The sequence below is a fragment of the Muntiacus reevesi genome, chromosome 9, assembly GCF_963930625.1.
Source record: "Muntiacus reevesi chromosome 9, mMunRee1.1, whole genome shotgun sequence".
Classification (NCBI taxonomy): domain Eukaryota; kingdom Metazoa; phylum Chordata; class Mammalia; order Artiodactyla; family Cervidae; genus Muntiacus; species Muntiacus reevesi.
Genome location: NC_089257.1, coordinates 13,060,012 through 13,072,736, shown reverse-complemented (window position 1 = coordinate 13,072,736; position 12,725 = coordinate 13,060,012). Strand labels below are relative to the sequence as shown.

Sequence of the window (12,725 nt, the reverse complement as noted above, 5' to 3'; positions counted from 1 at the left end):
CTTCCAATGAATATTCAAGATTGATTTTCTTTAAGACTGACTGGCTGGATCTCCTTGCAGTCCAAGGGACTCTCAAGAGTCTTCTCCAACACCACAGTTCAAAAGCATCACTTTTCAGTGCTCAGCCTCTTTTATGGTCCAACTCTCACATATGTGCATCACTACTGGCAAACCACAGCTTTGGCTATACAGTCCTTTGTTGGCAAAGGACACCTTGTCCCATGTCTGGTTCCAGCTGTTACTTCTTGACCTGCGTATGGGTTTCTCAGGAGGCAGGTTCGGTGGTCTAGTATTACCATCTCTTTAAGAATTTTCCACAGTTTGTGGTGATCCACAGTCAAAGGCTTTGGCACAGTCAATGAAGCAGAAGTAGTTGTTTTTCTGTAATTCTCTTGCTTTTTCTATGATCCAATGATGTTGGCAATTTGATCTCTGATTCCTCTGCTCTTTCTAAATTCAGTTTGAACTTCTGGAAGTTCTCAGTTCACGTAATGTTGAATTGTAGCTTTGAGAATTTTGAGCATTTCTTTGCTTGCCTGTGAGATGAGTGCAATCGTGCAGTAGTTTGAACATTCTTTGGCACTGCCTTTCTTTGGTACTGGAATCAAAACTGACCTTTTCCAGTCTTGCGGCCACTGTTGAGTTTTGCAAATTTGCTGGCATATTGAGTGATCGTACCATTTTGGTGATCTGGGTCATTATTATTATTATTATTATTATTATTTGGTTCTTCTGTGTATTCTTCCTAGCTTTTCTTAATATTATCTTCTTCTGTTTGGTACATACAATTTCTGTCCTTTATTGTGCTCAGATTTGCATGAAATGTTCCCTTGGTATCTGTAATTTTCTTGAAGAGATCTCTAGTCTTTTCCATCCTATTGTTTTCCCTATTTCTTTGCATTGATCACTTAGGAAGGCTCTCTTATCTGTCCTTATTATTCTCTGGAACTCTGCATTCAGGTGCTGTATCTTTCCTTTTCTCCTCTGTCTTTAGCTTCTCGTCTATTCTCAGCTATTTGTAAGGCCTCTTCAGACAACTATTTTGCTTTTTTGCATTTCTTTTTCTTGAGGATGGTTTTGATCACCACCTACTGTACAGTGTTGCAAACCTCAGTGAATTCTTTTACGTTAAAAAAATCTACATTAAAAAAAATCTACATTCTACTCTGGTATCCTGTTTTGTTAATAATATTCATGATAAGAATGATGTTAAAAAAAAAAAAAAAAGAATGATGTTTTCTTAGGAGTATTCATATATATCTTTAATTCACTGTACTTATACCTCTGCATTTAATGTTGTATGGAGGAAATTTGCAGCCTTAATGTGAAATCAGACAAAATAATATTCTGGAAATATATGATACATATAAATATATATAGATAGATGATATAGATGTATGCTTGTATATCCTTTTTAAAAATTTTTTTCAGTATGATATTTTGTAATATATAATAATTTTAAAACTTTTCTTTTTCTATAGAGAATCCTTTTATCCAAAGGAAGTATTTATGAAACTTCGTTATCTAAAACAAATTTTAGTTACATCACAGTCTCTCCAGTGGCTCAATTTCCTCATTGTGACCTTAGTTTTTCCCTGGCTAAATATACCGCCTGTGTTACAAACAATTCAATATTTGTCAGTTTCAGTGAAAATGCAGTTGGGGTGGAAGAAAAAATGTTACATTTTGAGAAAATACATATTACATATTTTAAGCTATGTAGAAGGTTAAAAAACTTGAGCAAGAGCTCACGGATAGTCCCAGTTGCAGCCATGGGGGCAGTGGAGACATTGAGGGCTGTTTCCTGGGTAGCATAGCACTCAGTCTGTGCACCATCGTACAGCCAAGAAGGAAGTCACACAAAAGAATTTATACGTGCATGTGTAGGGAGAATCCAATTCAGGTAGCATGCTTTTTCCACTAAGAAATTAAAAGCAAATGCACACAAAAATTCTATGTATTAGATATTTGAAGGGTATTTCAGATAACATCAATGCAATTAAATGTTTAAATCTCACATATCTTCCCACAACCTGGCAAGGAAGAGATTGAAATAACCTACCATATTTGCTAGGGTACTCATTTGCATATACAAAAAGTATTGCTATAGCAGAGATTATATCAACCCATGTATGTTATATGGAATGTTTCCCTGTGGGGGGGGGGGAATAAGAATAAAAAAAAAAACAACAGTGTGGTATCATATGTTAGAATTCTCTTATGTTTACACCTTTGTTCAATATTGGTCAAATGTATTAATTTTATCACCTTGCACCCCCTGTAGACATAAGGGCTTCAGATAAACTTATTTTAATGTAAGGGCTTCTAAATGTTTCTATGCATATTGCAATTTGGGTTTCATTTTCTATGAGGTAAAGTTTAGCATGTGTACTATGTAGTATTATGTGAATTTAATTTTGTGAAAGCAATGGTGTGATGGTCATTACACAAAAGATGACAGAAAAAATTGCCTTCACCTATAAAATAGCACCTAAAATTTATAAATTTTTTTTTAGATATGTTTCCCTCATCTATATTTATATCAATCCATATCTATATCCACACATATACCACTGCTGGTCAGTCTTGGCCCTTTGGCATTTTGGTCTGTATAATTCCTTATTGCTATGTCCAACATTTTGTGACCCCACAGATTGTATCCACTGAATTTTCTTGGCAAGAATACTGGAATGGATTGCCATTTCCTCCTCCAGGGTATCTTCCAACCCAGGGATTGAATGCATGTCTCCTGAGTCTCTTGCATTGCAAGCAGATTCTTTACTCACTAAACCATGGAGAAGCCCCCTTGTTGTTTTGGCGGCAGCCCTAATATATTAGGATAAATACCAGTCTCACTGGTTTCTAACTACCTCCAATGCTTACAACCAAATGGCCTCAAAATATTGTTAAATGTTCTTTGGGGGGTTAATCTTCATCAGTGAAAAACTACAGGTCTCTCTCTTTCTCCAGATGTATATTCATCTCTCTTTTTTATTTCTATTTATATTTGTTTGTTTTATTTAAAGGACACAGAAGTCCTTCTTTGTGTTTAAGATATAATTTAGATTTATTTATGCATGTATGTAAACTGAAAGAAGTCACTGTATTTCATTCATGATATCATTGACTACACAATGTCTCTATTAAAGTAGGTTTTCTGATAAAATGGAAACACAGAATGGAACCGTGCTGAGTGAATTCATCCTCACGGGAGTCACAGACCGCCCCGAGCTGCAGGTTCCACTGTTTGGGCTCTTCCTCATCATCTACGTGACGTCAGCGGTGGGCAACTTGGGCATGATCATCCTCACTAAGGTGGACCCCAGACTGCAGACACCCATGTACTTCTTTCTCAGGCACCTGGCCCTTACTGATCTGGGTTATTCCACAGCTGTAGGACCCACAATGCTGATGAATTTTGTTGTGGATCAGAATACAATCTCCTATTATATGTGTGCCTTGCAGCTGGCTCTCTTCATTGTGTTCATCATTAGTGAGCTTTTCATTCTGGCAGCAATGTCCTGTGACCGCTATGTGGCCATCTGTCACCCCCTGCTCTACACGGTCATCATGTCACAAAGGGTGTGCCGGGCGCTGGTGGCAATCCCCTACCTCTATAGCACATTTGTTTCTCTTCTAGTCACTGTAAACATTTTTAATTCATCCTTCTGCGGCTATAATGTCATCAGTCATTTCTACTGTGACAGTCTCCCCATATTATCCCTGCTCTGTTCAAACACACATGAAATTGAATTAATTATCCTGGTCTTATCAGGATTTGATTTGATTTTCTCTCTTCTAATAGTCCTTGGGTCTTACCTGCTCATCCTTGCAGCTATTGTCAGGATGAGCTCTGCTGAAGGCAGGCACAAGGATTTTTCTACCTGTGGGACCCACCTGACAGTGGTCACCATGTTCTATGGGGCTTTGATATTTATGTATGTGCAACCAGAGTCCAGTCATTCCTTTGACACTGATAAAGTTGCTTCCATATTTTACACCCTTGTTATTCCCATGTTAAATCCCTTGATCTATAGTTTAAGAAACAGAGATGTAAAATATGCATTACAAAGGACATGGAAAAAACTTTGCAATATCTATCCTTAAAAGTCACCATCCATGTCATTCCTACAAATTAGGTTAGGTACTTTCTGCCTTGCTGTGGGTGCTTTCAGAGGGAAAAGCAAATACATATAAGATCATCATGAATTTAGAGTTTCTATTTGATAGTCATACTCCTAAGTGGTATAAACACATTGGCTAAAAGAAAAAGGCAAAACCCTTTTCCATCTCTGAGAAGTGATGAAATGTAAGCATAACAAGTAAGTATATTTTAGAGGACAGTAGAATAGACCATAAGAGCAATCAAGGACTGGGCGCATGCTCTGTGGGGGTAAGGAAGAATAGTAGGTACAGAAAAGGAAAGAAAGAAAGAAAGAAAATGAAGTCGCTCAGTCGTGTCCGACTCTTTGCGACCCCATGGACTGTAGCCTACGAGGCTCCTCCCTCCATGGGACTCTCCGGGCAAGAGCACTGGGGCGGGTTGCCATTTCCTTCTCCAGCGGATCTTTCAAACTCAGGGATTGAATCCCGGTCTCCCACATTCCAGGCAGACGCTTTAATCTCTGAGCCAAATGGCTTAATTGCCACATCTTGATCATAATAAGTTTCTGTGTGAAATCTGAAAAATTTTCCCCCACTTACATGTGTTGGTTTCTTGCATTTGTACTTTTGTATCAGACTTTCTTCAAATTTGGGAAATCCTTGCCCATTATTTCTGTAAATAAACTTCTTTAGTGGTGACTTCTAAGCCCCTTAGTCTCTATTCACTTATTATTATTACTATTAGTATTATTATTATTTACTCCTCATACTTAATACTTTAAAATGACTTGAGTTTAATCCCCTGATTATTAACATCTGATTGTTCTAATCTGTTGGTGAAACCAGGTAGTAAAATTTTAATTCAATTGTTGTGTTTTCAGCTTTTGAGTTTTTTATTTTATTCTTTTAAAATTACTTTCTACCTCTGTTTAGGTCCTCAGTTTGTTTATATATTGGAGAGTTATGTTTGTTTGAATTGATCTATTTTCCTTGTTTCTTTGTGATCTTTTTGTGTGTTTCTTTGGGATGTCCTGTGATATTTTGTTAAAAATTAGGCATTTGATAAAAGCAAGCACTTCTCCCATGATCTGTGGTATGGACTCTCAAATCAGCCTGCCATAAAAACTCAAAAGTCCTGTCTATATCTCTGTCTACACAGGAACACTCACAGAGGCAGATATGTGATGTGTGTATCATGTGGAATTTGTTCACAACATAATAACATGTCAAACGCAAGACTTTTCTTGGCCTATGTGTTGTGGTAGTATTCATGATAGCTGAGGATAAGGAAAAACAACATATGCGTTAATAAAGAAAAGATCTACGACTTTATGTATTTTTTTGCTGTAATGAATAAAGAGGAAAAAAGTCACCTCATGGTGTATGACAACTAATTAGCAAATTATATTCAACAATGCAATTTTACTGCTCAATAATATGTAGACATAGTAAAACGTATGTGCAAAAAACATGGCAATATTGCAAAATATATTGATCATGCAAGACTTTAGTGAAGCACAGTAGAATCTGTGAATTGAGAGAAAAATGAGAGTGGGTATTCCATGTGGTAGTGAAAATGCTGAATTGAATGTTTTATTACATTGAAATGTAATGAATACAAAGCAAATGAAAGAGAATTCTGTAATAAAATGATGATAATGCAGTATGGAATGAGAATGTAAAATAGAAATAGCTAATTCCTCTCCCTAGAGTTTTAAAAAGAAAAAAAAAAAAAAAGGAAACACTAGCTTATCTAGACACATCATATTATTATGTTTAATGCATTTAAACATTTTAAATAAGACAATGATTTAAAACATCTCCCTTATGTCATCCACTTAAGGAGATCACTGCAGAGCTACAGGAACATTGAAGGGCTTGTACTATGGGTAAAATATATCTTAATCCAAATCCTTATGAGATTGTATTAGGGTGAAGCATAGGAACAGAATTAATATGAACCTAAGTATAAGCTGCTGTCTATGGGGTTGCACAGAGTTGGACACGACTGAAGTGACTTAGCAACAGCAGCAGCAAGTATGAGGAAAAGGAAAATGAAATGTGCTCAAATAAATCTGACCAGGCTATTGGGAAACACAAATTGTTCAAGACGACTAATAGCCACTTCTCCTCCCTTGTTTCTTTTCTTTTTTTTTTTTTTTTTAATTTTTTTTTTCAGTGGGTTTTGTCATACATTGAAATGAATCAGCCATAGAGTTACACGTATTCCCCTTCCCGGTCCCCCATCCCACCTCCCTCTCCACCCGACTCCTCTGGGTCTTCCCAGCCCACCAGGCCCGAGCACTTGACTCATGCATCCCACCTGGGCTGGTGGTCTGTTTCACCACAGATAATATACATGCTGTTCTTTTGAAACATCCAACCCTCACCTTCTCCCACAGAGTTCAAAAGTCTGTTCTGTACTTCTGCGTCTCTTCTTCTGCCCTGCATATAGGGCCATCGTTACCATCTTTCTAAATTCCATATATATGTGTTAGTATACTGTAATGTTCTTTATCTTTCTGGCTTACTTCACTCTGTATAATGGGCTCCAGTTTCATCCATCTCATTAGAACTGATTCAAATGAATTCTTTTTAACGGTTGAGTAATATTCCATGGTGTATATGTACCACAGCTTCCTTATCCATTCATCTGCTGATGGGCATCTAGGTTGCTTCCATTTCCTGGCTATTATAAACAGTGCTGCGATGAACATTGGGGTGCACGTGTCTCTTTCAGATCTGGATTCCTTAGTGTGTATGCCCAGAAGTGGCATTGCTGGGTCATATGGTAGTTCTATTTCCAGTTTTTTAAGAAATCTCCACACTGTTTTCCATAATGGCTGTACTAGTTTGCATTCCCACCAACAGTGTAAGAGGGTTCCCTTTTCTCCACACCCTCTCCAGCATTTATTGCTTGTAGACTTTTGGATAGCAGCCATCCTGACTGGCGTGTAATGGTACCTCATTGTGGTTTTGATTTGCATTTCCCTGATAATGAGTGATGTTGAGCATCTTTTCATGTGTTTGTTAGCCATCTGTATGTCTTCTTTGGAGAAATGTCTGTTTAGTTCTTTGGCCCATTTTTTGATTGGGTCATTTATTTTTTCTGGAATTGAGCTGCAGGAGTGGTTGTATATTTTTGAGGTTAATCCTTTGTCTGTTTCCTCATTTGCTATTATTTTCTACCAATCTGAGGGCTGTCTTTTCACCTTCCTTATAGTTCCCTTTGTTGTGCAAAAGCTTTTAATTTTCATTAGGTCCCATTTGTTTTGTTTTGCTTTTATTTCCAATATTCTGGGAGGTGGGTCATAGAAGATCTTGCTGTGATTTATGTCAGAGAGTGTTTTGCCTATGTTCTCCTCTAGGAGTTTTAAAGTTTCTGGTCTTACATTTAGATCTTTAATCCATTTTGAGTTTATTTTTGTGTATGGTGTTAGAAAGTGTTCTAGTTTCATTCTTTTACAAGTGGTTGACCAGTTTTCCCAGCATCACTTGTTAAAGAGATTGTCTTTTTCCATTGTATATCCTTGCCTCCTTTGTCAAAGATAAGGTGTCCATAGGTTCGTGGATTTATCTCTGGGCTTTCTATTCTGTTCCATTGATCTATATTTCTGTCTTTGTGCCAGTACCATACTGTCTTGATGACTGTGGCTTTGTAGTAAAGTCTGAAGTCAGGCAGGTTGATTCTTCCAGTTCCATTCTTCTTTCTCAACATTACTTTGGCTCTTCGAGGTTTTTTGTATTTCCATACAAATTGTGAAATTATTTGTTCTAGTTCTGTGAAAAATACCGTTGGTAACTTGATAGGGATTGCATTGAATCTATAGATTGCTTTGGGTAGAATAGCCATTTTGACAATATTGATTCTTCCAATCCATGAACATGGTATGTTTCTCCATCTGTTTGTGTCCTCTTTGATTTCTTTCATCAGTGTTTTATAGTTTTCTATGTATAGGTCTTTTGTTTTTTAGGTAGATATACTCCTAAGTATTTTATTCTTTTTGTTGCAATGGTGAATGGTATTGTTTCCTTAATTTCTCTTTCTGTTTTTTCATTGTTAGTATATAGGAATGCAAGGGATTTCTGTGTGTTAATTTTATATCCTGAAACTTTACTTTATTCATTGATTAGCTCTAGTAATTTTCTGGAAGAGTCTTTAGGGTTTTCTATGTAGAGGATCATGTCATCTGCAAACAGCGAGAGTTTCACTTCTTCTTTTCCTATCTGGATTCCTTTTATGTCTTTTTCTGCTCTGATTGCTGTGGCCAAAACTTCCAACACTATGTTGAATAGTAGTGGTGAGAGTGGGCATCCTTGTCTTGTTCCTGATTTCAGAGGAAATGCTTTCAATTTTTCACCATTGAGGGTGATGCTTGCTGTGGGTTTGTCATATATAGCTTTTATTATGTTGAGGTATGTTCCTTCTATTCCTGCTTTCTGGAGAGTTTTAATCATAAATGATTGTTGAATTTTGTCAAAAGCTTTCTCTGCATCTATTGAGATAATCATATGGTTTTTATCTTCCAATTTGTTAATGTGGTGTATTACATTGATTGATTTGCGGATATTAAAGAATCCTTGCATTACTGGGATAAAGCCCACTTGGTCATGGTGTATGATTTTTTTTAATATGTTGTTGGATTCTGTTTGCTAGAATTTTGTTAAGGATTTTTGCGTCTATGTTCATCAGTGATATTGGTTGTAGTTTTCTTTTTTTGTGGCATCTTTATCTGGTTTTGGAATTAGGGTGATGGTGGCCTCATAGAATGAGTTTGGAAGTTTACCTTCTTCTGCAATTTTCTGGAAGAGTTTGAGTAAGATAGGTGTTAGCTCTTCTCTAAATTTTTGGTAGAATTCAGCTGTGAAGCCGTCTGGTCCTGGGCTTTTGTTTGCTGGAAGATTTTTGATTACAGTTTCGATTTCCTTGCTTGTGATGGTTCTGTGAAGATCTTCTATTTCTTCCTGGTTCAGTTTTGGAAAGTTATACTTTTCTAAGAATTTGTCCATTTCTTCCAAGTTGTCCATTTTATTGGCAGAGCTGCTAGTAGTAGTCTCTTATGATCCTTTGGATTTCAGTGTTGTCTGTTGTGATATCACCCTTTTCATTTCTTATTTTGTTAATTTGGTTCTTCTCTCTTTGTTTTTTAATGAGTCTTGCTAATGGTTTGTCAATTTTGTTTATTTTTTCAAAAAACCAGCTTTTAGCTTTGTTGATTTTTGCTATGGTCTCTTTAGTTTCTTTTGCATTTATTTCTGCCCTAATTTTTAAGATTTCTTTCCTTCTACTAACCCTGGAGTTCTTCATTTCTTCCTTCTCTAATTGCTTTAGGTGTAGAGTTAGGTTATTTATTTGGCTTTTTTCTTGTTTCTTGATGTAAGCCTATAATGCTATGAACCTTCCCCTTAGCACTGCTTTTAGAGTGTCCCATTGGTTTTGGGTTGTTGTGTTTTCATTTTCATTCGTTTATATACATATTTTGATTTCTTTTTTGATTTCTTCTATGATTTGTTGGTTATTCAGAAGCGTGTTATTTAGCCTCCAATATGTTTGAATTTTTAACAATTTTTTTCCTGTAATTGAGATCTAATCTTACTGCACTGTGGTCAGAAAAGATGACTGGAATGATTTCAATTTTTTTGAATTTTCCAAGACCAGATTTATGGCCCAGGATGTGATCTATTCTAGAGAAGGTTCCGTGTGAACTTGAGAAAAAGGTGAATTTGATTGTTTTGGGGTGAAATGTCCTATAGATATCAATTAGGTCTAGCTGGTCCATTGTATCATTTAAGGTTTGTGTTTCCTTATTGATTTTCTGTTTAGTTGATCTATCCATAGTTGTGAGTGGGGTTTCTGTTAAGATTTCTAAAACTTCAGGGATGATCAAGAAACTGCTTGGTATCTCCTTAAGGAGAGTCTCAAAGGGTGGAAAATAATTCATAAATTGCTCACAATATGTGTTTTCCGAAGCGCATGAGAAAGCCAAGACAGAGTTTTCATTACAAGTAAACATAGTGTATTTTGTGTGGTGCTGTATTTTACCAATATCCAGATTGATTATTTGCAATATAGCACTGATTCTACGCCCCTTGTAGGCATCAAGTTGGGCCATGGTGGGGGCACGGAGGACTCTTACCTGGAAACACGGTATCAATTCATCATCACACCCCTGAAAAAAACTTTTGTCACCCATAAAGAATTTGCGTGTACATGCGTAAAAGTAATCTGTTTCAGGTAACTTGCTGTCTCTATTAAGAAATGAAGAATAAATAACAGAAAAATCCTATTTAGCTGTCATACGAAGACATTTCCAGGTTCCATGAATATACTGAAAGATTTCATTCTTGATTATCTTCCCGACAAACTTGCAAGAAATAGTTCCTTTCAGTGATGGATATAAAGAGATTAGGAGCTTCACCAATGGCTCAGTGGCAAAAACTCCACCTGCACTGCAGGAGACAAGAGTTCAATCCCCTGGAGGAGGGCACAGCAACCCACTCCAGGATTCTTGCTTGGATAGCCCTGTGGACAGAGAAGGTTGGTGAGCCAAGATGCATGGGGTCGGGAAGAGTCAGACAGAACTCAAGTGACTGAGCAGGCACACATGCATAGAGATTAAGGTCGTTTATATTTTCCAAAATAATGCTTTGTATGTACCAAAAATGCACATATAACAGATTATACCACCTATGCACACTTCTCAAAATGTTTCCTGTAATGAAAGTCAATTATGTTTAACATGATCTGATAGAATTTCTTTAATTTCTTTAACTTCAGATCTCTTTCCAGTATTAGGCAAGTGTATTCATCATTTCATCCTGTGCATTCAGTAGACATAAAGTCTTTCACATAAGTATGTTTTAAAGTGAGGGCTTCTAAATGTCCCCACCCATAAAGAAGCTAAAGTGTATATTATTTCTTTTCCTTTCTGTTTTACTTATTTACCTTTGCTTGTGTACGTGTATGGGGTTTTGTTTATTAACATTTGGTGTGATTTATTGTTCATACTCTTTCATGGTTCATGTTAATGGCAAACTTATTTGTGGTTTCAAGCAAGCTCCTTAGAGTGGGAGGACTTAAACTCAGCAGTCATATGAATTTGCTCAAACACCTTCGTTCCACACGGGGATCTCAGGGTCCTGTTTTTTTCTCCTCAGTTCTATTATTATCCCATCTGAGTTCTACAGAACCTATTCACTCAACATCATGGCATTTCAGCAGCTCAGAAGATCAGCACAGTATCTGTTTTTTTCTTACTCAGTCTTTCTGTCTACACTTGTGAATATGTCAGTTAAGACAGATTTCTTAAAGACAAAAAATGATTTTAAATAATTTTTGTTTAATGGTCATTTTGCAAATTGACCATAGGAGGGTCATATGCAAACTATATTTGCATAAGAGGTCCACTGTATGATAAATTATTTGTTGCTTCCCTTTCATGTTGCTGTTTCCTAGGATTTGACTGAGTGTGTATTACATGTTGATAAGGATGCATTATCTCACTGCATTGATTTGATAGTTTCTCTTCTGAGAAATAAATAGTGGCACTCCCATGACTTGGTCTATGCTGTATTTCTAGTGAAAGTATAGTGTGACATGTAACAATTGATGTGCATGCTATGATATCTGGACTAACTATAAAATACCATTACAGTCTTCCATATTTCTCCTTACTTGTAGTATTTTTTTTAACATTAATGGTGTTTTATTTACATCAGAGAGGATCTAGATTCTTCTCTTCAGCTACTGTCAACGACTAAAATTTTGCATGTGATCAGGCTTTCTCTGATGGTCCAGTGACTAAGAATCTGCCTGCCAATGCTAGGGACACAGGTTCAATCCCTGGTCGTGGAAGATCCCTTATATTCTGGATGAAATAAGCCCTTTTGCCACAACTGCTGAAGCCAGCATACCTAGAGCCTGTGCTTCACAAAAGCATAAGTCCCCACCTGCTGCAACTATAGGAAGACTGCATGCAGCAACAAATACCCAGAAGAGCCAAAAATAAATAAATATTAAATTTTCTTTTAAAAAACTATTAAAAATTTTTCATTTGAATAAACAAAATTCATTTGGATTAAAATTATGTTATATTATCATGTAAAAGTAAATATTACTAATAAGCTTTTATAGTTGATTTTTTAATTATGAAAAATAATATATCTAAGAAATATGTATTTATAAATGCAAACTGTCTTCCTAGAAAATTATGTTAGGCAGTGATCCTAAGAAATGCTAATTTTAGTTATTTATGGCTGTTGAGATTATTAATATGTTTAATAAATTTGCTTTTATGTTCTTCCCAAAATATCTTTAGCAAATAATTGCAACTTTTATGATAAAGAGAAGTTTCTAATATAAGGAATTGAAAAAAATCATTAGTAAACATAATGCTATATACCTTTTCTAAAATCAGTCTTAGTGTACTTCACATGATGGTCCCCTTGAAATGATGTACAAAAGGGGAAAAAATGTATTCAGATTCACAGATGTTTCTGATATATTTTATTCATCCTATAAATTACTCTCTATTTCATTATTATATGAATGAATACTTTATTTGGGCTTCCCAGGTAGTGCTAACGGTAAAGAACCCACCGATCAAATGCAGGTTAGAGGC

At 36.1% G+C, this 12,725-nt stretch overlaps 1 protein-coding gene across 1 annotated transcript; it reads left to right on the top strand.

Annotated features, from left to right (window-relative positions):
- Positions 1 to 3,165: 3,165 nt before the first annotated feature.
- On the top strand, positions 3,166 to 4,107 carry LOC136174846 (olfactory receptor 8K3-like). The gene has a single exon (XM_065945099.1). The coding sequence runs from the start codon at positions 3,166 to 3,168 to the stop codon at positions 4,105 to 4,107; it is 942 nt and encodes a 313-aa protein (XP_065801171.1).
- Positions 4,108 to 12,725: the final 8,618 nt, after the last annotated feature.